General features: G+C 40.4%; 2 protein-coding genes across 10 annotated transcripts in view; one reads left to right on the top strand and one right to left on the bottom strand.

The window, feature by feature from the left end:
* ANGPT2 (angiopoietin 2) overlaps positions 1 to 7,443 on the top strand; it is a 60,464-nt gene extending 53,021 nt beyond the window's left edge. The window contains exons 8-9 of the mRNA XM_019953473.2: positions 510 to 640; positions 3,400 to 7,443. Coding sequence (XP_019809032.1) covers positions 510 to 640; positions 3,400 to 3,560 — 292 coding nt within the window. The 3' untranslated portion in view covers positions 3,561 to 7,443. The remainder of the gene's footprint in view (positions 1 to 509; positions 641 to 3,399) is intronic.
* MCPH1 (microcephalin 1) overlaps positions 1 to 27,377 on the bottom strand; it is a 240,143-nt gene that overhangs the window by 127,265 nt on the left and 85,501 nt on the right. For all 9 annotated transcript variants that reach the window (XM_070781622.1, XM_070781625.1, XM_070781623.1 and 6 more), the window contains one exon: positions 6,534 to 6,611. In XM_070781622.1, coding sequence (XP_070637723.1) covers positions 6,534 to 6,611 — 78 coding nt within the window. The remainder of the gene's footprint in view (positions 1 to 6,533; positions 6,612 to 27,377) is intronic.

Here is a 27,377-nt window from a genome sequence, read left to right as displayed (position 1 = left end):
TACAATACTATTCAAAAATGAGGCCAAGCAGCTACAGGCGTTGTTTTCTACATGGTTCATGAGACTTCTACACCAAGTGCAATGGTCCTTCCTGGTCTGCTGCCCTCCCCACCCCCACTGGTCATCTCGGGACTTTGATTACTATTTCCATGATATGGAAAGAGGATCCCTTCACAACGCATTTTCCCCTCTTTTGTTTATCTGAAAGCAGCAGGAAAATAAATTATAGGGCCCCGAAGTCCCTGCTGATGCTGTGCAAGTGATACGCGGTGAAGGTTTCATGAAAACATTCCTCTTTGCCTAAGGGTTTGATGATAAGTTGGTTCCTGTTTATACCAGCACAAAAACATTTTGTCCTGTTAGTGCATTAGTGCACTAACCGGCATAGCACACGCTTCTGTAGAATGAAATTCTTCATTGTAAAAAACTTTCCACTACGATAAATCAACCACCCAAGCCAATTATGTTTTGCTTTTTTTTTTTTTCTGTTTTTCTTTGCATGCTCATAGGATTCACCTTAAAGGCCTCACGGGGACAGCCGGCAAAATAAGCAGCATAAGCCAGCCAGGAAATGATTTTAGCACGAAGGATGCAGACAACGACAAATGCATTTGCAAATGCTCACAAATGCTCACAGGAGGTGGGAGGATTTTTCTCTCTTCCAATTTGTGTTGGCAAGGAAAGGTTTCAGAGAGTGAAAGGTTGGCTATTCAGACTGCAACCTGTGATCGGTGACAGTGTCCAAATTTCATAACTAGATGGACTTGCTCAATGCGGGGAGGTTTGTTTTTCGCTTTTTTGGACTGTTGAGTTTTACGCACTAATGTGATATGGAGCTAGAATTGTCGCTAGGCCAACTGTGTCTCCTCAGGACCTGGCCCTGGCAGGGAGAGGGGCCATGTGACCCTGAGCAAGCTCTCCTGAGCTTGTGCTGAATATCAGATGTTAGAAAGATGGTTTAATTCCATTTTGCTTTATTAGAAAGGTTAAGAATTCAAAATGGCAACAAAGCAGTGACGTGGATTCATTAGTATAGGAATGTTTCTAATGAATAATTTATAGTTCAAACAAGAATTTTTCAGTTTTTTTTAAAGATGTCATTAATATATAGCAAACACTTATAATGCAAAGAAAATAACTAAACAACCTCCTTTTCTGTGCATCAAATTAAAATGAATGATAGTCCAGTTTAAATTAAGGCCTTTATTTTCAGGCTGTTCTTGCCTTCTATTGATACCTCCCATGCTAGATCTCTCAAAATAAAAAAGAAACCACATTCAAAAACAAATCTGATATAACAGTCACTTAAATGGCTGGATGAGTTCTCAGAAGCATGTCAGAGTTTAGCGATAGGGACCAACTGTTAGGAAACGTATTCTTCTGATTCCTAAAACTTTTAAAGTGGAATAACCAGAGCCAGTTAATTGTGACCGAGACCAGAAAAAAAGTCTGGCAAATGCTGTCATAGTTCTTAAAAACACTGAAAGATTGAAATCAGCAACGAAAATTCTGCCAACAGTGCAGACTAAATGTAGAGGCAAACAGGAAACTGGCAGTGTTGAATCTGTGGAGGCCATGAATTGTATCACCAAAAATTCATTCATTACTCACCCAGGAAAACCAGAGGAAAGAGCTGAGGTCAATAAATCTTACAAGTATGAGGGACTGCGTCAACAAGTAAAGGATCTAAACTTACCATGTGTTAGCACTGCAGTTAAGAACTGTTTACAGGCAAAAGGATTTATTTAAGAAAATAATGTGAAATAAAGTAATTTTCAAGTCTTTCAGTGATACTGAGAGATGGAGGCTCCATTAAGAAACTCAGTCTTACGGTTCCTTAGAGAATGTATTTTATGTATGAGTACATGGTGGTAACATTAAGCCTTCCTTATTAGCCAGGCCCACTTCAGTAATTATTTCAACCAGAGAATGCTATTATGCGGATTGTGTAAAAGCTGCCTGTCTCCCCCATCAACCATAATAATCCTTTTTAAAGCCAACCAGGGGAAGGGGGTGGGGGAGTGAGCCCTTGGAATCCTTCCTGTTTGCCATTCCCACACTGAGCCCAGCAGTCCACTCGGGCGACAGCAGTTTTCAGACCACCCGAACGTCAGGAGCTACTCAGGAGAGTATCAGTGCATTAATAACCAAGGAAACAACAGATTTATTTACTCAGATTAAGATTTAGGGCCGAGAGTGGAAGTGGAAAGCAGACGGGAAAGAAGAAATGTAGCCCGAGAGAGAGAGTGTAGAGGTCAGATTCCAAGCTGTGGTCTGGACCAAGGAGAAGCCAGCTAGATTTTTGCATGTACAGTAAATTCAATAGCTGAGTCAGGCAGCAGGCTCTGGAATGGACAGACTCATAAGTGTGTAATATTCCTGAATATTAGGAAGGATTATGAGCCTCACACACAAACGTCTTATCAAATCAACATTAATCTGAATCAAGTAATGGAGCTGTTACCCCCGGAAAGAATTTAGGCATCTGGATGGAATAATTGGTGACCACAGAGCAGCACGTGAATATCAGAATAGAATATACGCACCAGAATACTTTTAAAGAAATAAAACAGGCCCTACAAATACTTGCCCCTGAGGTAATGGTCACATTATTTCTTTTACTAGGTTTGGAGATATCAAGAATAGTTGTTATTTTTTTCTGTATTTTAAAATTTTATACAAATGGCATCATACTGTGTATGTCCTCCCAACACAATATGAAGGTTTATCTGAATTAAGACATGTAGATCGAGGTCACTCCTCTCCTCACAAACCCAAGGCCTCTGGGGAATGGCGTTACCCCAGACTAGTCCTTCAGGGGTAGGTGTGGATGACCCCCGAGACCCTCGCTTTACTTTAGGGCACACACCACTACAGCTGAAAATTTTCTTTTTGTTTCTGGGACTTGAAGATTTGCTTTTTATCTAGCTCCACTGAGTACTTAAAATCTAGGGTTACGCTTTCAACAAAAAGACTTTCTTTGTAGTGGAAGGGCAGCCTGAATCAGTCTGGTCCACCGTGTGGCTGGGACAGGATAGATGGTGAGCCTGGCCCCATGAGACCCACCCACCCATTCTCCAGGTTCTGACCCTTCCCCACTTTCAGCTGTCCCCTGGCTCTCCTAGCCATGTTCGGCGGGTGACTGGCCCTTCCCCACAGCACAGAGAAGTAAGGGAGCTCCTAAGAACGTGTGCCTTAGGGAGCCACGGTCCAACTAGTGCAGAGATGGAGAGCCACGCTCCCCTCTGCCAGGCGGCTCTCCCCACACTCAAGAGTGGCTCCGGGCACATGCTTCACAGACCTGGGATGTGACTCTCTGAAGAGCTGGCATTTCCCACTCAAAGGTGAGACAGTCAGGGCTGCCTGGCTCCTAATTCCTTCTGTGCTTCCCTTTCACAGGCTGGTGGTTTGATGCCTGTGGTCCTTCCAACCTGAATGGAATGTACTACCCACAGAGGCAGAACACAAATAAGTTCAACGGTATTAAGTGGTACTACTGGAAGGGCTCCGGCTACTCACTTAAGGCCACGACCATGATGATCCGTCCAGCAGATTTCTAAACTCTGGCACCCACCTGAGGGACAATGTCTTGCCCTGTTTCCAGAGACTTGCTCCCAAAGCACTAAAAGACTGCACGCTGTCTCCGCATCTGGCTTGGACGAACTGCCCACTCGGTGCAGAAGGGGCCGTGAGCTCCCAGTGCGAGCCCCGTGAGGCTTACCCCTTGAACCTGCATCACTCAGTGAACCGACGCACAACCCCAGACAAGCCACAGCCTGGTGTGGTGACCCGGCAGAAAGCCTTCGGGAAGATAAATCTAAGCTCGCAAACGAGACTGACAATTTACAGACTCTGTTGTCACAACCAAGAATGTTACGCGCGAGCTGATCAGTAAATAACTGGAAAACAGAACACTTATGCTGTGTAGTAGAGATAACCTTGGAACTGCATTTTTCCAAGCACTGTTTATAGACTGTGTAAATATCTATATGTCCTGAATTCAGCATCGCTATCATAATTAAAAGGAAGAAAAAATTCTGCAAGCCATAAAAATACATTATATATTCAGGGATTTTTGTGAGAAGTGGTTATTAGTAGTTTTAATATTTAGAGAAGGAAAAACATAGCTAATGCATTTTTCTGCCTCCTCTTAGGAGCTTTAAATTTTCATTTTGAGAACAGCATATTTACGTGTGTATTGACAGCTTAGTTTTAAGTTAATGCTCAAATATATATATTTCAAAGTTTCCATGGTGAAAACTTTCAGGATCTCTGAAATTATTAATAGAAACGTGTTCTTTTGGTATATATGAAGATTGTACTATTTTTTCCTGCCTTGCTGTTAAATATGAAGGTATTTTTAGTAATTAAATATAACTTATTAGGTGAGAGGACCACATTTAACTTCTATGATAATATTTACAGCATTGTAATTTGATTATGAAACAAATGATTGTGCTTCATGACAAGGAAAATCTTGATTTTTAATGAAGAAAATTATACATTTAATTTCATGACAAACAGGCTTTCCTATCTTTTACTTACTGTTGTAGAACAGAAGTCTTGTTTCTCTTCTACCAAGATGTATTTTAGGGAAGTAGGCTACAATGCAGTTTGTGGTTGAGAAACCTTTCCATTTGAAACAGTTACAAAGCTATGCTTCTCAAGCTAGATTCACCCCACAAGTTAGTCAGGGGAAAACCATAATTTGCATCAGTAACAATAACTTAAATCCTACTAAACTTAAACCAGGAGTCAACTTAAAAAAAAAGTGTTTTGGAGTGCAAAACCAAAACCTGCTATTTATATAATCAGATCAGATCAGTTGCTCATTCGTGTCCGACTCTTTGCGACCCCATGAATCGCAGCACGCCAGGCCTCCCTGTCCATCACCAACTCCCAGAGTTCACCCAGACTCCATCCATCAAGCCATTTATATAATAGTATACGGAAATATTTACAGAACATTTCGAGAGCACAGATTTAAGCTCAGGACTGTGAAAACTCCTAGAATTTTAACTCTGTTGAAGTTCCAGGATACAATTAACACTAATAACATTTGTGTAATGCACCATAATTTGGAAGCCATTTCTCATAGATTCACAGTTGAGTCAGATGTTAGGAAACTTAGAGCCAAGTCTGCAGCCAGCGTTACCTGTGTCTGTCTCACCTTACGCTATTCTACCACTACATTTTTTCTTATCTAATTTATGTCATGCCCACATCTCCCCTTTCTGAACTTAGTTTCCTAACACCCAGGTGTTGCTGAGCAGACTCTGGACACACTTCTCACCATGCTGTACCTTCCCAACAAATACATTAACCAGCAAGTAACCTCCCGTCTCAGAACAGCTACTCTCAGTATGTGTAAGAAGGCACTGTAAATTTAACAGAGGGTGACTGTATACACGGCTTTGTACCGAGCTAAAAAACATCTGATAATAAGAAAATATCCCTGCTCCAGAAGAAACCATATGTTTTCATGATATCTCAATGACCATATGACAGACGCCGAGGTGGGGAAATGAAAATACAGGAAGAACTGGCAACAACACACTTCATTTACAGCACTTGTCCATGTAGGCAGATAAGGTGAGTTTCAAAGGTAAACATCACTATGTTACTCAGTGTTACATATACTCTCTCATGTCAGAGAATGGGGGGAATTTGCATCTTTACTTCACACTTCAACTCCTTACCTGGTATTTCAAACAACACGTCTTGCTGAGAGCAATTTTTCTTCTTCTTAAGAAAACATGTATAAAGCCAAGACCAAATCAAACAGCAGTCTCAAAAATGGAAACAGAAACGACAACTAAATAAGCCCCAGGGAGGTAAAGTTCCATTTCTTACTATGTGACAGTCATATGGCATTCTCAAAGCTGAAAAACCTGGAGACAGGTCGCAGATTACAGATCATCAATTATCTTTCTGGCATAATCTTTTGAAAGAATAATCTGTTACAAACCAGTTAACATTTGAAAACAAAAGCCAACTTCTGCACAATCTGACTTCCAAACAAACCTGAAATTACCTACTTATTAATCTTTAAAAACACTGGAACCTGGAACTTTCCAACTAAGAATTTGAAATACCAGAAAGTCAGTAAAGCTGAAGTTAAGTTTTAGAAAAAACACCAAAACAGAAAGACCACATCATAATGCTAGCACGCGGCCACTTTTATGCCCATCAGTTCTGTTAACAGTAACAGCATTAATATTTGATGTAGTAAGCCAGACAGAATAGCACTTTCTCAAAAATCTTGCCTTCTTTCATTACTGTGTTTCTCAATCCTAAGGACTTCCATAATTAAATTTTTGGGGATTATATTCCTCATGACTTTTTGAGGAATGGTCTCACATTTATTCCCACAAATAGACAAAATGCGTTAACTTTTGCAGATGTGTCATTTTAGTTATAAGTATAATTGCTATTGATTTAATTTTAAAAACCTTGAGTATGTATCTATGCCAATAACAATTTCCTGAAAATACCAAATTGCACTTATCATCATAAAATAATGTGTGACTTACAGGAGCTGCAGGGAAGTAGTTAGACAGTTCAAATGGTTCCTCGGAAATCCAGTGACCCATTTCCAAAGACCACAGTACCTGTAAGTGACAGAAGAAGCAGAGCACTTTTAATAAATCTATCAGGCTTTTAGTGGACAATAAACCAATCCCAGGGACGGGGGAGCCTGGTGGGCTGTCGTTTCTGGGGTCGCACAGAGTCGGACACGACTGAAGAGACTTAGCAGCAGCAGCAGACCGCTTTAAAGATACAGCAAAACGAAAACAAAACAAAAAAACCCAGCAGTCACTACACACTCCATGGAGCATCCTGAACACTGAAGGGCTATCAGAATCTTCAGGTTGTGTAAATGTTACAAATATTAATGAATGCTTGGTTAAGGAAAAACATCTCTGGATGGCTAGAAGCCTGGGTTATTATTATATCTGAGTGAGGCCAAATACTGAACACCATTCTACTTCTAAACATATGAAACACTACATCTTCCTAAATTCCAGTTTCCAATTTAGACAGTTGTTACAGACCATCTTAAGCAAATAACACAGAATCTCATTAATTAAAAAACTCCATATATTTGGAGACGATAGATCATAAACCTAATTGCAAAGAGCAAAACTTCTGGGGTATAACTTTATTTTTATCATTTGCTAATATCTTTAGGAGAAGTTTTCTATAACACATTGGGAAATCCTTCTCACCCTTCAGAAGAGTAAAATGTCTCATATCATAAACAAGCTTTCATCATCATCATCATAACATTTTAGAATAATCAAAACAATGCTTTCGCTTTTACTTCAACAACATTTGAGATCCTGCACTCATCTCTATGATGAAACTTCCTGAATATCTGTGTGAATTAAACTGTGTGAATTAAAGTACAGCTAAAATAAACAAACTGAATTACGTAACTCACACTTATCTTTTTATCTGCAATTTCCTTCTTTCCTGCAGTCAGTGAATTCATTCTATGTCTCTAGAGTTGTGATGTAAAGTTTAAGGGTTTTTTGCGGACTTACTAGGAATGAAGTCTAAATCTTCCTTTTTGGTAGTTTCTAAACTTCAGACCTAGAGCCAGACATCCTGGAATGTGAAGTTAAGTGGGCTTTAGAAAGCATCACTACGAACAAAGCTAGTGGAGGTGATGGAATTCCAGTTGAGCTATTTCAAATCCTGAAAGATGATGCTGTGAAAGTGCTGCACTCAATATGCCAACAAATTTGGAAAACTCAGCAGTAGCAACAGGACTTGAAGAGGTCAGTTTTCATTCCAATCCCAAAGAAAGGCAATGCCAAAGAATGCTCAAACTACCGCACAATTGCACTCATCTCACATGCTAGTAAAGTAATGCTCAAAATTCTACAAGCCAGGCTTCAGCAATACATGAACTGTGAACTTCCTGATGTTCAAGCTGGTTTTAGAAAAGGCAGAGGAACCAGAGATCAAATTGCCAACATCCGTTGGATCATGGAAAAAGCAAGAGAGTTCCAGAAAAACATCTATTTCTGCTTTGTTGACTATGTCAAAGCCTCTGACTGTGTGGATCACAATAAACTGTGGAAAATTCTGAAAGACATGGGAATACCAGACCACCTGACCTGCCTCTTGAGAAATCTGTATGCAGGTCAGGAAGCAACAGTTAGAACTGGACATGGAACAACAGACTGGTTCCAAATAGGAAAAGGAGTACGTCAAGGCTGTATATTGTCACCCTGCTTATTTAACTTATATGCAGAGTACATCGTGAGAAACGCTGGACTGGAAGAAGCATAAGCTAGAATCAAAATTCCCAGGAGAAATATCAATAACTTCAGATACACAGATGACACCACCCTTACGGCAGAAAGTGAAGAGGAACTAAAAAGCCTCTTGATGAAAGTGAAAGTGAAGAGTGAAAAAGTTGGCTTAAAGCTCAACATTCAGAAAATGAAGATCATGGCATCTGGTCCCATCACTTCATGGGAAATAGATGGGGAAACAGTGGAAACAGTGTCAGACTTTATTTTTTGGGGCTCCAAAATCACTGCAGATGGTGACTGCAGCCATGAAATTAAAAGACGCTTACTCCTTGGAAGGAAAGTTATGACCAACCTAGACAGCATATTCAAAAGCAGAGACATTACTTTGCCAACAAAGGTCCATCTAGTCAAGGCTATGGTTTTTCCTGTGGTCATGTATGGATGTGAGAGTTGGACTGTGAAGAAAGCTGAGTGCCGAAGAATTGATGCTTTTGAACTGTGGTGTTGGAGAAGCCTCCTGAGAGTCCCTCAGACTGCAAGGAGATCCAACCAGTCCATTCTGAAGGACATCAGCCCTGGATTTCTTTGGAAGAAATGATGCTAAAGCTGAAACTCCAGTACTTTGGCCACCTCATGCGAAGAGTTGACTCATTGGAAAAGACTCTGATGCTGGGAGGGATTGGGGGCAGGAGGAGAAGGTGACGACAGAGGATGAGATGGCTGGATGGCATCACTGACTCGATGGACGTGAGTGTGAGTGAACTCCAGGAGTTGGTGATGGACAGGGAGGCCTGGCGTGCTGCGATTCATGGGGTCACAAAGAGTCGGACACGACTGAGCGACTGAACTGAACTGAAACTTCGGAATCATCCATGGAATATCAGTCTGAAATATCTCCTTTTTAATATTAAACCTAGTACTTACCCAACATGGGACAGCATTTTGTTTTGTTTCTAAGACAAAGTGAGTATGACGGTGGAATAAAGATAAGAACGGAATACAGGGTCTGCATGGCCATTCTCAGCACTGGCCCAGATCTTACTTTCAACAGATGCGTTTACTTACTCAACAGCCATTTCTTTCTGCTCACAATCCATTCATCTGTGAACAACTTATTGAAAGCCTACCAAGCTGGCTCCTGGAAATCCAGGAGGATTTACCCTAGAAAGATTTACCTTCTTGCGGGAGGCATGAGGGGAAACCACAAACGCTGATTTCTCCAAAGCAGTGCTGGGCACACTTACAAGAGGAAGCAAACTAGCTCAGGCCGGGAGAGCCACGACAGGGTCCACAGAGGGGCTGACACTGAGTAAACGTTCACGAGGCAAAGGCAGAGACAGGCCAAGAGGAGAAGGCATCTCAGCACAGGGAGCCCACGTGTCAGGACGGCACTGAAGCAGGCGCTTTCTTTTGGCTGCAGTAGAGGCAGCTTTGGAAGAGGCGGTCAGAAAATAGGGTCGGCGGCTCCACACGGTAGGGAAGGTTTGCTAGCATACCCTGTTTCCAGCCCTGTGTGCCAAGGACATCAGTGCAAACACAACTGCTGGGGAGGAGAGTCAGAAGACACATCACAGGAGCCGGAACAAACAGCCCGCGGCGTGGGGCTCACACTGACACAGTGGGAAAGGGGTGAAAAAACGGAGAAAACCTGCCTCCATTAGAGAGAGAGCAATGAGCTGGGTCCTCAGGGATCCTAATCTTCAAACAGATCTGTGTGTACCTGGGCGTTTTGTCATTGAATTCTCTTTTTCTTTCCCCCTTATTTTTGCTGTGTAACCAGCATTAAACAAACAAACAAAAAAAACAACAACTTAATATATTAATTCAGTGAAAGAAGGTATTAGAAAATTTATAACTCTACACTGAAATCATGTTTGTACACAGTTCTATATGGGTGGTTAAAATAACCCACTGCAGTAACATACTGTTTGCCTTACTTTTATCGGTCAATGTATGTTATCGTTTACAGAGACACATTAGCTCCCTACAAACTCATATAATTAGCCCTGGACATAAACTGTGGAAAGTTTCAAATCAGGTTCATTTCCGACATGAAGCATGTGGAAGAGCAGCACAGTGAGAAACACCACATTGCAATGAGAGAATCCAGGGAACCAGCCTTAAAAATGGCTTTGGAATTTGAGTTCAAATGGAATCCACATTAAAATGTCAACTGACTTAAACAATCTCTGGGAGAAAATTTACGTTCTCTGAATGTGTCCCTTTCTAAATATTTTGAAAATAAAACCATCAGGCATCTACAGTAGCATTTTGGTGAGTGAATTAATAAATTTAATTTATGTAGGCGTCCAAGGAATGAATACTGTACAGAGATAGTAGAAAACACTGATTGTAATGAAATCATCAAATCAGACTGTACTTTTTTTTAGAGTGTAAATTTTTTGCTTTAGTGTTTTCATTAGCTAGATTTATCTCTACCTTCAGTTCAGTTCAGTTCAGTTGTTCAGTCGTGTCCGACTCTTTGCGACCTCATGAATCACAGCACGCCAGGCCTCCCTGTCCGTCACCAACTCCCGGAGTTCACTCAGACTCACGTCCTTCGAGTCAGTGATGCCATCTAGCCATCTCATCCTCTGTTGTCCCCTTCTCCTCCTGCCCCCAATCCCTCCCAGCATCAGAGTCTTTTCCAATGAATCAAATCTTTATCTTAATAGGGTATTCAAAAGGAGGAAAACCTACTCTGTAAGATGGCAGTTAAGGCTGCAAGTTTAGTTAAAAATAAAAGGTTAGGGACTTCCCTGGTTGTCCAGTGGCTAAGACTCCAAGCTCCCTGGGTTTGATCCTTGGTCCGGTAACTAGATCCCACATGTCACAACTAAGAGTTAGCATGCTGCAACTAAAGATTCTGCTTGCCGCAAGGAAAACTGAAGACCATAAGTGCAGCAACTAAGACCCAGAGCAAATAAATACGTAAAAACAGTAAATAAATAAACAAAAGTCAGTACTAAATCAACAAGGTTAACTGGGTATATATTTCTCATAATAAACATGAAAGAATGAAAATAATCAAGAAGTTATCTAAAGCAAGAATGGGCTGCATGAATACAGAGGACCAAATCCCATGAACACAGCCCTTAAAATGAGCGCCGAGTTATTTCAGCATCCACTGCAAATGAATATATTTCTAACATTTTAAAAACTATTACTCATAAAACTTGAACCCTGTTGATGAATTTAAATAGGACCCATTTTCTTGCTCTATTATTGGATTAATAGTTAACGATCAGAGAGCTTCCCATAATGTAGGACTGACTATGCAATTAATTCCATACCAGGCAAAACTCAAACAGTTTTCTCTCATTTTATATCTACCTCCTCATTTGAACAGGGTGAGGAATGTAACTACAGCAAACCCAAGCCAGACAATGGCTCTGAGATTAAATGCAGGTCAAAAAGAGCATCAGACACAAGGAAGAAAATGAAGCCTACTACAATTAAACAGAGCAAAGTGAACATAACTTATTTTCACCATCCCATAAGCCTCAACTAAAACTATGGAACTAAGAGGAATGGGGAAAAAGGCAGATAAAACATGATGATGCTTTGAAGTTGCGAAGAAGGTGGATAAGTGGTAACTGACCTGGAAGAGCAAAGAAAGCTCAAGCTTAAATGTCTAGAAAGGGAGTCAGCATTAAATTCCTTCCACAGATTACCAGGAAAGCCGGGAAAGTGGTACTACCAACCTGTGAAAATGCAATGTAGAACAGAATGAGAAAGAGAAATATCCTACCTCCTGCCCACTCTTTTCTGGAATAAGACTAAAATCAGACAGACTTTCTGGGAGCAGTGGTGAGAAGCAGGGACAACTTCTATAGCAGAGCCCTCACCCCAAAACACGAGCACAGAACCATGATTTGTCGGGGAAACCAGTCAGCTCAGGGAAAAAACGATATACAGATAATGACACACGGACTTCCCTCTGTCAAACACCTCCACTTTATCAGAAGATTTATACACTCAGGCAAACAGGATTTCAATCAGGTTTTTAGTCCTCATTATTAAACCTGACTTTCTTCTCATTGGATAAAAGCCTCTAGTATGAAAACAGAAAACAAAACAAACCAAAGGGAATTCCTGGGATGACAGTGATGGGAAGTCCCAGGATACCAGCTGCTTGGGAGACCAAGGGAAAACCAGTCTCAAGGGGAGCAGAAGAACAAAGGGCTTCAGGGGTGGGAACCCCAAGAAAAACAGATGGGACTGGAAAATTATCCGGTGTGCAGACAATTATGGAGAAAAAACTAAAATGCTTTTAGAAATTTTTGCAGTGAGTTAGTGGTAGGCACATAGAAAAAAAAACTAGGTAATGAAAATGACTGTCAATGACTAGCTTAATGACTGTCAATGATAAGCTTAAGAAAAACAAACAGAAATTACTGAAAACAAAATAGCATCACAGTATATAATATGGCTCGGCTTAAACAGCATTCACAGTCATCTGCGTGTACGTAGATGTGAGTGAGTGCGTATTTATATGCATATATAACATGGCAAACAAAAACCAGACCATACTGGGTAGATGGGGAGGGGACGTGTACGTCATAGTGAAAGCTATACAGTCGTATTTTAATCTTCTATAGAGGACGGCTACAGATGATGTCTATGAGAAAAAAAAAAAACAACCCAGGAAAAGCATTTTATTTAGAAATATGCAAATAAAATATCAGAAAGATATTTTAGTAGAGAGTCTGGGCTGGGAAATAACATGTCAGGGAGTGCCATTTCTATTAGAGGCCTCATAAATTACATTTGATTCTGAAAACATTTCATTTGGGGTAATTTTACCCTTATGAAAGAACTGCCAAAAGAGCACAAAGAGTTCTTTGCCAGTCACCTAGATTCCTGTATAGTCCATGGGGTCACTTCACTAGACGCCTCTAACGTGTAATGTAAGTCTCCAACTTAGCTCTTCTCTTACAGAAGTGTGCTGCACCTAGAACCAGCTCGTCACTGTCTACAAAAACATCCTGATGGACTTGTAACTGGAACTGAGTTGATTCTATAATTTAAAAATAAGGAGAAATGGCGAGTTAAAAAAATACTGAGCTTCCCAATTCAAAAACCTAGTATCTATTTCCTTTTATTTAGGTCTTAAAAAATTTTTTTCTTAAGTGTTTTGTAGTTTCCAGTATACAGATCCTGCAAATATTCTGTCAGATTTAGTTCAATATTTCAACTTATGGGGTTGCTAATATAAATGGCATTAAAAAAAAATTGGAATTCCATAGCTAGTAAACAGAAATACAACCAAATTTTGTATATTGACCAAAAACATCTTGATGGACTTGTAACTGGAAATGAGTTGATTCTATAGTTTAAAAATAAGGATAAATGATGAGTTAAAAAAATATTGAGCTTCCCAATTCAAAAACCTAGTATCTATTTCCTTTTATTTAGGTCTTTAAAATTTTTTTTTTCGGAAGTGTTTTGTAGTTTCCAGTATACAGATCCTGCAAATATTCTGTCAGATTTAGTTAAATATTTCAATTTCTGGGGTTGCTAATATAAATGGCATTTTAAAAAAATTGGAATTCCCAGTGTTCATAGCCAGTAAACAGAAATACAACCAAATTTTGTATATTGACTATGTAACCTGTCGGAGAAGGCAATGGCACCCCACTCCAGTACTCTTGCCTGGAAAATCCCATGGACAGAGGTAGGCTGCAGTCCATGGGGTTGCGAAGAGTTGGACACGACTGAGCGACTTCACTTTCACTTTTCATTTTCATGCATTGGAGAAGGAAATGGCAACCCACTCCAGTGTTCTTGCCTGGAGAATCCCAGGGACTGGGGAGCCTGGTGAGCTGCCGTCTATGGGGTTGCACAGAATCGGACACGACTGAAGCGACTTAGCAGCAGCAGCATGTAATCTGTAATCTTGCTTAACTCAACTTACTAGCTGTAGGAGTTTTTCTGTAGACATGTTCACATCATCTATGTAGACAATCATGTCTTACGTAAATAGACAGTTTTACTTCTTTCTCAATCTATGTGCATACTTTTTCTTGCCGGTTAGGACTTCCAATACAATGCAGAGAGGAGCAGTGAAAGCATTAAAGTTGCCTAGACAACTTTGTGAGACAGATTAATTTGGTTTATTATAATAGCATAAACCCAAATTGTTCTTGAATATAAATTAATGTGTCTATGGAAAGCACAAGATTTTTTTTTTAAGTAAAAAAATCATCTATTCTTATTTGGTACTCAGTTCAGTTCAGTTCAGTCACTCAGTCGTGTTCAGCTCTTTGCGACCCCATGAATCACAGCACGCCAGGCCTCCCTGTCCATCACCATCTTCCAGAGTTCACTCAAACTCACGTCCATCGAGTCAGTGATGCCATCCAGCCATCTCATCCTCTGTTGTCCCCTTCTCCTCCTGCCTCCAATCCCTCTCACCATCAGAGTCTTTTCCAATGAGTCAACTCTTCGCATGAGGCGGCCAAAGTACTGGACTTTCAGCTTTAGCATCATTCCTTCCAAAGAACACCCAGCACTGATCTCCTTTAGGATGGACTGGTTGGATCTCCTTGCAGTCCAAGGGACTCTCAAGAGTCTTCTCCAACACCATACTTCAAAAGCATCAATTCTTCGGCACTCAGCTTTCTTCACAGTCCAACTCTTGCATCCATACATGACCACTGGAAAAACCACAGCCTTGACTAGATGGACCTTTGTTGGCAAAGTAACGTCTCTGCTTTTGACTATGCTGTCTAGGTTGGTCATAACTTTCCTTCCAAAGAGTATCTTTTAATTTCATGGCTGCAATCACCATCTGCAGTGATTTTGGAGCCCCCAAAAATAAAGTCTGACACTGTTTCCACTGTTTCCCCATCTATTTCCCATGAAGTGATGGGACCAGATGCCATGATCTTCGTTTTCTGAATGTTGAGCTTTAAGCCAACTTTTTCACTCTTCTCTTTCACTCTAATTATCACAGCTTTTATAGGTTCTTCAACTCTCTAATCCCTATAAAACAGAACATTCTGAAGGATCAAAAGAACTAAATGCCACTTTCTGGATCAGAACCAATTAAACTATTTTTTTTTTCTTAAACATTCACTTTGTTATTTAATCACTAAGTTGCATTCCGATTCTTTGCAACCCCATAGACTATATCCTGCCAGGCTCCTCTGTCCATGGGATTTCCCAGGCAAGAAAACTGGAGTGGGTTGTCATTTCCTTCTCCAGGGGATTTCCCAGACCCAGGGACTGAATCCGAATCTCCTGCATTGCCCTGCATCTCAATGCCTTGTTGTGATTAAAAGGGCTTGCATAACTCAGTGAAGCTATGAGCCATGCTCTGCACGGCCACCTGAGACAAATGAGTCATATGTCTCCACATGGATGCATGTCTCCACCCGAGACAGTGGAGAGTTCTGATAAAATGTGATGCACTGGAAGAGGGAATGGCAAACCAATCCAGTATAGTTGCCATGAGAACCCCATGAGCTGTATAAAAAGGCAAAAAGATACGACACTGAAAGATGAGTCCTCCAGTTTGGGAGGTGTCCAATGTGCTACTGGGGAAGAGCAGAGGACAACTACTCATAGCTCCAGAAAGGATGAAGTGGCTGGGCCAAAGCAGAAATGACATTCAGCTGTCGATCTGTCTGGTGATCAAAGTAAAATCTGATCCTGTAAAGAACAGTACTGCATAGGATCCTGGAATGTTAGGTCCATGAATCAAGGTAAACTGGACATGGTCAAACAGGAGATGGCAAGAGTAACATCAACATCTCAGGAATCAGTGAACTAAAAGGGACTGGTATGGGTGAATTTAATTCAGATGACCATTATATCTACTACTGTAGGCAAAAATCCCTTACAAGAAATAGAGTATCCCTCATAATCAATAAAAAAGTCCAAAATGCAGTACTTGGGTGCAACCTCAAAAATGACAGAATGACCTTGGTTCATTTCCAAGGCAAAACATTAAACATCACAGTAATTCAAGTCTACGTCCCAACCACCGATGCCGAAGAAGCTGAAGTTGATTAGTTCTATGAAGACCTAGAAGACCTTCTAGAACTAACACCAAAAAAAGATGTCTTACTCATCATAGGAGACTGGGAGTGCTGAAGTAGGAAGGCAAGAGATACCCGGAGCAACAAGCAAGTTTTGCCTTGGAGTATAAAATGAAGCAGGGCAAAGGCTAACAGAATTGTGTCAAGAGAACACACTGGTCATAGCAAACACACTTTTTCAACAACAGGGGGCTTCCCTGGTGGCTCAGAGGTTAAAGTGTCTGCCTGCAATGTGGGAGATCTGGGTTCAATCCCTGGGTTGGGAAGATCCCGTGGAGAAGGCAATGGCAACCCACTCCAGTATTCTTGCCTGGAGAATCCCATGGACGGAGGAGCTTGGTGGGCTACAGTCCACGGGTCACAAAGAGTTGGACATGACTGAGCGACTTCACTTTCACTTTTCTTTTTTCAACAACACGAGAGACAACTTTACACGTGGACATCACCAGATGCTCAATACCAAAATCAGATTGATTACATTCTCCATAGCCAAAGATGGAGAAGCTATATACAGTCAGCAAAAACACAACCTGGGGCTGATTGTGGCTCAGATCATCAGCTTCTCATAGCGAAATTCAGGCTTAAACTAAAGAAAGTGGGGAAAACCACTAGGTCAGCCAGGTACGACTTAAATCAAATCCCCTATGATTATACAGCAGAGGTGACCAATGGATTCAGAGTATTAGATCTAGTAATAGAGAGCCTGAAAAACTATGGACAGAGATTCATAATATTGTACAGGAGGCAGTGAACAAAACCATCCCAAAGAAAAAGAAAAGCAAGAAGGCAAAGTGGCTGTCTGAGAAAGTTTTACAAAAAGCTGAAGAAAGAAGAGAAGCAAAAAGCAACAGAGAAAGGGAAAGGTACACCCAATTAAATGCAGAGTTCCACAGAATAGCAAGGAGAGATAAGGGCTTCTTCAGTGGACAATGTAAAAACTAGAGGAAAGAAGGAGAAAGACTTGAGATCACCTCAAGAAAATTAGAAACATTTCATCCAAAAACGGCACAATAAAGGACAGAAATGGTAAAGATCTAACGAAACAGAAGAGATCAAGAAGAGATGGAAAGAATACACACAAGAACTGTACAAAAAAGATCATAAAGACCCAGATAACTGTGATGGTGTGGTCACTCACCCAGAGCCAGACATTCTGGAGTGTGAAGACAAGTGGGCTTTAGGAAGCACAGCAGACAATAAAGCTAACAGAGGTGACGGAATTCCGGCAGAATTATTTAAAATCCTAAAAGATAATGCTATCAAAGTGCTCCTCAGGTGGTGCAGTGGTAAGGAATACACCCACCAACGCAGAAGACACAAGAGACACAGGTTTGATGTCTGGGTCTGGAAGATCCCCTGGAGTAGGAAATGGCAACCCATTCCAGTATTCTTGCCTGGGAAATTCCATGGAGAGAGGAGCCTGGTGGTCCCTGGGATTGAAAAGAGTCAGACACGACTGAGCACATGCACACACATCCAAGTGCAGCTCAATATGTCAGCAAGTCTGTAAACCCAGCAATGGCCAAAGGACTAGAGAAGGTCGAGTATCACCCTAATTCCCAAGAAGGGCAGTACTAAAGAATGTGCTAACCGTCAGACAGTCACACGCATCTCTCACCTAGAAAGGTTATGCTCAAAATCCTGCATGCTAGGCTTCAGCATACGTGAACTGAGAACTTAAAGATGTTCAAGCTGGGTTTAGAAAAGGCAGAGGAACCAGAGATCAAATTGCCAGCACTCACTGAATCATAGAGAAAGCAAGAGTATTTTAGAAAAACATCTACCTCTGTTTCACTGACTGTGCTGAAGTCTTTGATTCTGTGGATCATGACAAACTGTGGAAAACTCTTTAAGAGATGAGAATACCAGACCCGTCTCCTGAGAAACTTTTATGCAGGTAAGGAATCAACAGTTAGAACCTTCTATGGAACAACTGGTTCAGGATTGAGAAAGGAGTACAACTAGGCTGTTTACTGTCACCTGTTTATTTAACTTATACACAGAGCACATCATGTGAAATGCTGGGCTGGATGAATTACAAGCTAGAATCAAGACTGCTGAGAGAAATATCAACAACCTCAGATATGCGGATGATGCTACTCTAATGGTAGAAAGTGAAGAACTAAAGAACCTCTTGATGTAGGTGAAAGAGGAGAGTGAAAAAATGGCTTAAAACCTAGTATTAAAAAAAGTAAGATCATGGCATCCGGTCTCATCACTTCATGGCAAAAAGATGGGGAAAATGTGGAAGCAGTGACAGATTTCCTCTTCTTGGGCTCTAAAATCAATGCAGATGGTGACTGCACCCATGACATTAGAAAACGATTGCTTCTTGGCAGGAAAGCTATGATAAACCTAGACAGTGTGTTAAAAACAAAGACATCGCTTTGCTGACAAAGGTCCATAGAGTCAAGGCTAAGGTCTTTCTAGTAATCAAGTATGGATGTGAGAACTGGACCATAAAGAAGGCAGAGTACCAAAGAATTGATGTTTTCAAACTGTGGTGCTGGAGAAGTTTCTTGAAAGTCCCCTGGACAACAAGGAGATCAAACCAGTCAACCTTAAAGGAAATCAACTGTGAATGCTGATTGGAAGGACTGATGCTGAAGTTCCAATACTTTGACTGCCTGATGCGAACAGCTGACTCATTGGAAAAGACCCTGATGCTGGGAAAGACTGAAGGCAGAAAAAAGGGCAGTAGAGGAGGGAGGAGCCAAGATGGCGGAGGAGTAGGACAGGGAGAACACTTTCTCCCCCACAAATTCATCAAAAGAGCATTTAAACGTCGAGTAAATTCCACAAAACAACTTCTGAATGCCGGCAGAGGACATCAGGCACCCAGAAAAGCAATCCAACTCTTCGAAAGGAGGTAGGAAAAAATATAAAAGACAAAAAAAGAGACAAAAGAGGGAGGGACGGAGTTCCATCCCGGGAAGGGAGTCTTAAAAAGAGAGAGGTTTCCAAACACCAGGAAACCTTCTCACTGCCGAATCTGTGCTGAGCTTTGGAAGCACAGAGGGCAACATAACAGGAAGAAAAAATAAATAAACAATTAAAACTCGAAGATTGCGAGTCCTACGGTAACTCCCCCAGCGGAGAAGCAGCGCAGACGCCTGCACGCGCCATTAGCAAGCGGGGGCTGGGCAGGGAGGCGCAGCACGGGCTGCATCGCTTAGAGTAAGAATCTGGCCTGAATACCCTGAGCACTATCTGAGCGAAATAATTTGGGCTAGCAAACCAGACTGTGGGATATCTACCACGCGAAAAGCCAGCCCCAACCTAAGACGCCGCCAGGCCCGCGCACGGAACAAAGAATTGAATAGAGATAGCCGGCTGCAGACCTTCCCCCTCCGGTGACAGGCAGCCAGAGCCGGAAGGGGGCAATCGCAGCCCCAGAGAGACATTATCTATAAAACTGTAAGCAGGCTTCTTTGCTAACTAAAACTTTTTGGGGGTCTGGACGGTCAACATCTGCCTGAGAAGGTGCGCCGGTTTTACACCCAGATAACCGAGTGGCGGGGAGGCGATAAGTCGCAGCATTGGCGCTCGCCAAACAGCTCATCACTTGAGCTGCTCGGACCTGGGAAGAGCACAAAACTCAGGCCCAACTGAGTCTGCGCCTCTGAGGACTACCCAAGTGCCTGAACCTGAGCGGCTTGGACCTGGGAGGTACATGCAACCCAGGGCCAGCCTCGGATTGTTCCCGGCAGAACAACCTAGAGCCCGAGCAGTGTGGGCAGGGAGGCTACACGCGCCGTGAGCGGGGGCAGACCCAGTGTGGCTGAGGCACTGCGAGCGCACGCCAATGTTATTTGTTTGCAGCATCCCTCCCTCCCTCCCCACAGCGCGACTGAACAAAGAGAAGAAATACAGCTCCACCCATCAGAACACCGACACAAGCTTCCCTAACCAGGAAACCTTGACAAGCCACCTGTACAAACCCGCACACAGCGAGGAAAAGCCACAATAAAGAGAACTCCAAAAACTGCCAGAATACAGAAAGGACACCCCAAACTCAGCAATTTAAACAAGATGAAGAGACAGAGGAATAGTCAGCAGATAAAGGAACAGGATAAATGCCCACCAAACCAAACAAAAGAGGAAGAGATAGGGAATCTATCTGATAAAGAATTCCGAATAATGATAGTGAAATTGATCCAAAATCTTGAAATTAAAATGGAATCACAGATAAATAGCTTGGAGACAAGGATTGAGAAGATGCAAGAAAGGTTTAACAAGGACCTAGAAGAAATAAAAAAGAGTCAATATATAATGAGTAATGCAATAAATGAAATTAAAAACACTCTGGAGGCAACAAATAGTAGAATAACAGAGGCAGAAGATAGGATTAGTGAATTAGAAGATAGAATGGTAGAAATAAATGAATCAGAGAGAATAAAAGAAAAACGAATTAAAAGAAATGAGGACAATCTCAGAGACCTCCAGGACAATATTAAACGCTACAACATTCGAATCATAGGGGTTCCAGAAGAAGAAGACAAAAAGAAAGACCATGAGAAAATACTTGAGGAGATAATAGTTGAAAACTTCCCTAAACTGGGGAAGGAAATAATCACCCAAGTCCAAGAAACCCAGAGAATCCCAAACAGGATAAACCCAAGGCGAAACACCCCAAGACACATATTAATCAAATTAACAAAGATCAAACACAAAGAACAAATATTAAAAGCAGCAAGGGAAAAACAACAAATAACACACAAGGGAATTCCCATAAGGATAACAGCTGATCTTTCAATAGAAACTCTTCAAGCCAGGAGGGAATGGCAAGACATACTTAAAATGATGAAAGAAAATAACCTACAGCCCAGATTATTGTACCCAGCAAGGATTTCATTCAAGTATGAAGGAGAAATCAAAAGCTTCTCAGACAAGCAAAAGCTGAGAGAATTCTACACCACCAAACCAGCTCTCCAACAAATACTAAAGGATATTCTCTAGACAGGAAACACAAAAATGGTGTATAAATTCGAACCCCAAACAATACAGTAAATGGCAACGGGATCATACTTATCAGTAATTACCTTAAAGGTAAATGGGTTGAATGCCCCAACCAAAAGACAGAGACTGGCTGAATGGATACAAAAACAAGACCCCTACATATGTTGTCTACAGGAGACCCACCTCAAAACAGGGGACACATACAGACTGAAAGTGAAGGGCTGGAAAAAGATTTTCCATGCAAACAGGGACCAAAAGAAAGCAGGAGTAGCAATACTCATATCAGATAAAATAGACTTTAAAACAAAGACTGTGAAAAGAGACAAAGAAGGTCACTACATAATGATCAAAGGATCAATCCAAGAAGAAGATATAACAATTATAAATATATATGCACCCAACACAGGAGCACCGCAGTATGTAAGACAAATGCTAACAAGTATGAAAGGAGAAATTAACAATAACACAATAATAGTGGGAGACTTTAATACCCCACTCACACCTATGGATAGATCAACTAAGCAGAAAATTAACAAGGAAACACAAACTTTAAACGATACAATAGACCAGTTAGACCTAATTGATATCTATAGGACATTTCATCCCAAAACAATGAACTTCACCTTTTTCTCAAGCGCACATGGAACCTTCTCCAGGATAGATCACATCCTGGGCCATAAAGCTAGCCTTGGTAAATTCAAAAAAACAGAAATCATTCCAAGCATCTTTTCTGACCACAATGCAGTAAGATTAGATCTCAATTACACGAGAAAAACTATTAAAAATTCCAACATATGGAGGATGAACAACACCCTGCTGAATAACCAACAAATCACAGAAGAAATCAAAAAAGAAATCAAAATTTGCATAGAAACAAATGAAAATGAAAACACAACAACCCAAAACCTGTGGGACACAGTAAAAGCAGTCCTAAGGGGAAAGTTCATAGCAATACAGGCACACCTCAAGAAACAAGAAAAAAGTCAAATAAATAACCTAACTCTACACCTAAAGCAACTAGAAAAGGAAGAAATGAAGAACCCCAGGGTTAGTAGAAGGAAAGAAATCTTAAAAATTAGAGCAGAAATAAATGCAAAAGAAACAAAAGAGACCATAGCAAAAATCAACAAAGCCAAAAGCTGGTTCTTTGAAAGGATAAATAAAATTGATAAACCATTAGCCAGACTCATCAAGAAACAAAGGGAGAAAAATCAAATCAATAAAATTAGAAACGAAAATGGAGAGATCACAACAGACAACACAGAAATACAAAGGATCATAAGAGACTATTATCAACAATTATATGCCAATAAAATGGACAATGAGGAAGAAATGGACAAATTCTTAGAAAAGTACAACTTTCCAAAACTCGACCAGGAAGAAATAGAAAACCTTAACAGACCCATCACAAGCACGGAAATTGAAACTGTAATCAAAAATCTTCCAGCAAACAAAAGCCCAGGTCCAGACGGCTTCACAGCTGAATTCTACCAAAAATTTAGAGAAGAGCTAACACCTATCCTGCTCAAACTCTTCCAGAAAATTGCAGAGGAAGGTAAACTTCCAAACTCATTCTATGAGGCCACCATCACCCTAATACCAAAACCTGACAAAGATCCCACAAAAAAAGAAAACTACAGGCCAATATCACTGATGAACATAGATGCAAAAATCCTAAACAAAATTCTAGCAATCAGAATCCAACAACACATTAAAAAGATCATACACCATGACCAAGTGGGCTTTATCCCAGGGATGCAAGGATTCTTCAATATCCGCAAATCAATCAATGTAATACACCACATTAATAAATTGAAAAACAAAAACCATATGATTATCTCAATAGATGCAGAGAAAGCCTTTGACAAAATTCAACACCCATTTATGATAAAAACTCTCCAGAAAGCAGGAATAGAAGGAACATACCTCAACATAATAAAAGCTATATATGACAAACCCACAGCAAACATTATCCTCAATGGTGAAAAATTGAAAGCATTTCCTCTAAAGTCAGGAACAAGACAAGGGTGCCCACTTTCACCATTACTATTTAACATAGTTTTGGAAGTTTTGGCCACAGCAATCAGAGCAGAAAAAGAAATAAAAGGAATCCAAATTGGAAAAGAAGAAGTAAAACTCTCACTATTTGCAGATGACATGATCCTCTACATAGAAAACCCTAAAGACTCCACCAGAAAATTACTAGAACTAATCAATGATTATAGTAAAGTTGCAGGATATAAAATCAACACACAGAAATCCCTTGCATTCCTATACACTAATAATGAGAAAACAGAAAGAGAAATTAAGGAAACAGTTCCATTCACCATTGCAATGAAAAGAATAAAATACTTAGGAATATATCTACCTAAAGAAACTAAAGACCTATATATAGAAAACTATAAAACACTGGTGAAAGAAATCAAAGAGGACACTAATAGATGGACAACTATACCATGTTCATGGATTGGAAGAATCAATGTAGTGAAAATGAGTATACTACCCAAAGCAATTTATAGATTCAATGCAATCCCTATCAAGCTACCAACAGTATTCTTCACAGAGCTAGAACAAATAATTTCACAATTTGTATGGAAATACAAAAAACCTCGAATAGCCAAAGCGATCTTGAGAAAGAAAAATGGAACTGGAGGAATCAACCTACCTGACTTCAGGCTCTACTACAAAGCCACAGTTATCAAGACAGTATGGTACTGGCATAAAGACAGAAATATAGATCAATGGAACAAAATAGAAAGCCCAGAGATAAATCCACGCACATATGGACACCTTATCTTTGACAAAGGAGGCAAGACTATACAATGGATTAAAGACAATCTCTTTAACAAGTGGTGCTGGGAAATCTGGTCAACCACTTGTAAAAGAATGAAACTAGAACACTTTCTAACACCATATACAAAAATAAACTCAAAATGGATTAAAGATCTCAACGTAAGACCAGAAACTATAAAACTCCTAGAGGAGAACATAGGCAAAACACTCTCTGACATACATCACAGCAGGATCCTCTATGACCCACCTCCCAGAATATTGGAAATAAAAGCAAAAATAAACAAATGGGACCTAATTAAACTTAAAAGCTTCTGCACATCAAAGGAAACTATTAGCAAGGTGAAAAGACAGCCTTCAGAATGGGAGAAAATAATAGCAAATGAAGCAACCGACAAACAACTAATCTCAAAAATATACAAGCAACTCCTACAGCTCAACTCTAGAAAAATAAATGACCCAATCAAAAAATGGGCCAAAGATCTAAATAGACATTTCTCCAAAGAAGACATACAGATGGCTAACAAACACATGAAAAGATGCTCAACATCACTCATTATCAGAGAAATGCAAATCAAAACCACTATGAGGTACCATTTCACACCAGTCAGAATGGCTGCGATCCAAAAGTCTACAAATAATAAATGCTGCAGAGGGTGTGGAGAAAAGGGAACCCTCTTACACTGTTGGTGGGAATGCAAACTAGTACAGCCACTATGGAGAACAGTGTGGAGATTCCTTAAAAAACTGGAAATAGAACTGCCTTATGATCCAGCAATCCCACTGCTGGGCATACACACTGAGGAAACCAGAAGGGAAAGAGACACGTGTACCCCAATGTTCATCGCAGCACTAAAAAAAAAAAAAAAAAAAAAAAAGGGCAGTAGAGGATGAGACAGTTGGATAACATCACCAATTAAATGAACATGAACTTGGGCCAACTCTGGGAGATGGTGACGGACAGCGAAGCCTGCTGTGATGCAGTCCATGGGGTCTCGAAGAATCGGACATGATTTGGTGACTGAACAACAACAACTCCGGCACTGGCAGGAGATTCTTTACCACTGAGATACAAGGGTAATGTTCACTTTAATTTCTTAATAGTTTACTGTCTAAAAAATTTTATTCAGTAGTCTTAAAAATTTATTTATTCAGAGTATTTAACAAGCAAAGACACTAAACAAGTTACCCTTAATTTTTTGCGTCTCAAAAAAAAAAAAGAGGGAAAACAATAGTTATTTCCATGTATAAGAGATTTTAGAAGGTCAGGATGAGAGAAAAGCAAATTGTGAAAGGGATCTTAGGTTGCACATGAAAAACTCAATGATTCCAGATGATTCACTGCTGGTGTTAATAACCACAACTACAATAGGAAGCTGATGTAACTGACTTGAGAGCATTACTAATTGGCTTGAAACCATTTATTAACATTCACAATGTCTTAGTGTAATTGTAATATTGTTTATTCCTAGTTTCTAAATAGCCAGGCTAATCAATCATTGTTTTTGGACTTGTCTCCAGACCATACCACCTACCACACACAACTGTTAAACTCAACTGCATTTTGGGACTAAGAACAGAGTGTGAACATAGCAGCCAAGGGGAAAAAACGGGGGTGTCTGCTCTATGGGAAAAGTCAACAATACTCTTTGAATACAAAGAACTTCATATTGTGTAAAATGCCAATTAAGTAATTAAAATTCAAATCTGATGGTTTAGAAACTTGTGCCACAGATTTAATCCAAGGGAATCTAGTTGATTTCAAACAGGTTGAAAGTATATGTATTTTCTCCTTTAATTATTGAAAAGAAATAATTAAATTAAATAATTAAATAAAATTAAACTTTCTGCCCTTCCATCTCCAGTAGTCATGCACCGATGTGAGAGCTGGACCCTAAAGAGGGTTGAATGTGGAAGAATTGATGCTTTCAAACTGTGGTGTTGGTGAAGACTCTTGAGAGTCTCTTGGACTGCAAGGAGATCCAACCAGTCCCTCCTAAAGGAAATCAGCCCTGAATATTCATTGGAAGGACTGATGCTGAAGCTGAAGCTCCAACACTTTGGCCACCTGATGCCAAGAGCCAACTCACTGGAAAAGACCTTGATGCTGGGCGACACTGAAGGCAGGAGAAGGGGACAACAGAGGATGAGATGGTTGGATGGCATCATCGATTCAATGGACATGAGTTTGAGCAAACTCTGGGAGATAGTGAAGGATAGGGAAGACTGGCGTGCTGCAGTCCATGGGGTCGCAAAGAGTTGGACATGACTGAACAACTGGAAAACAACAACAATCCTTCCCCACATCAACTGGGGTTAAAAACAAAACACATACAACCCTTTGTTGTAAGAGTCCATGGAGACACAGAAACATATATTCAGCGTTTGCAAATTTCTTCTTTCCTATCCAAGAGTAACAAAACTGGTCACTGCTAATTTTTAAAATTTTAAGCTAATAACAGAACTATAAAAATAAAATTATATTTTACTCATCAGATCTCATAGATTCTTTACCTCGGTTATAAGAGTAATTGATTTTCCTCAAACAATAAAACCTTAAGAGAATTTGCTACTGGGTCCATTGCTTTGCCTTTTTCTAGAAAGAATGATATTTATGCTTTTTCCCACAAAGAGACAGTTATCATGTACCGTTTAACACAGAATCCAGGCAAGTGGGTTAAACCAATGCCCATCTCTTTACAGGTCTGTGACAAGAGGCAAGTTAGTTAACCTTTTTATCATATGAAAATATATTATTACAGATTACAAAAATACACATGTAGTTAATGAAAGTGCTGTGGCAATAAAGTTGTTTCTAGATTAAGCTTCAGGATAAAAAATTGCGGCTATCAACAGTGTAACTTGTAATAACCATGTAATAGGATGCTTAAGTCCTGAACACTTTAGAGCCAGAAAACAGAGGAGGTCTGGTCTCCCAGAAAGACCAACTTGAACTGGCTAAGTTTCAAGGCAACGATGTTTGCTCCAAAGTAAGTACTTCCAACACATCTCAGAACACCAAGAAATGTTTTCTATAATGCCATCAAGTCACTTAAAAAAAACAAGCCTGTCCAGTAGTCTGCCTTGGTGAGGCAACTTTCCACGGGATTTTAAAATTGAGGTGAAATTCACATAATACACAAGTAACCATTTTAAAGTGTCCGGCCCAGTGGCATTTAGTTCATTGTTGTGCAATCACCACCTCTTTCTAGTTTTGAAACTTCTGGGTCAGGCCAGGGATACACCCCGTACCCATTAAGTGATTACTCCTCATCCTCTTCTCTCTTCCAGCCTGGTTAACTGCTAATCAGCCTTC

This window comes from Bos indicus, chromosome 27 (assembly GCF_029378745.1).
Source record: "Bos indicus isolate NIAB-ARS_2022 breed Sahiwal x Tharparkar chromosome 27, NIAB-ARS_B.indTharparkar_mat_pri_1.0, whole genome shotgun sequence".
In the NCBI taxonomy this organism is placed as follows: Eukaryota; Metazoa; Chordata; class Mammalia; order Artiodactyla; family Bovidae; genus Bos; species Bos indicus.
Note: the sequence above shows the minus strand (reverse complement) of the source record. Positions and strands in the feature narration are given on the sequence as shown.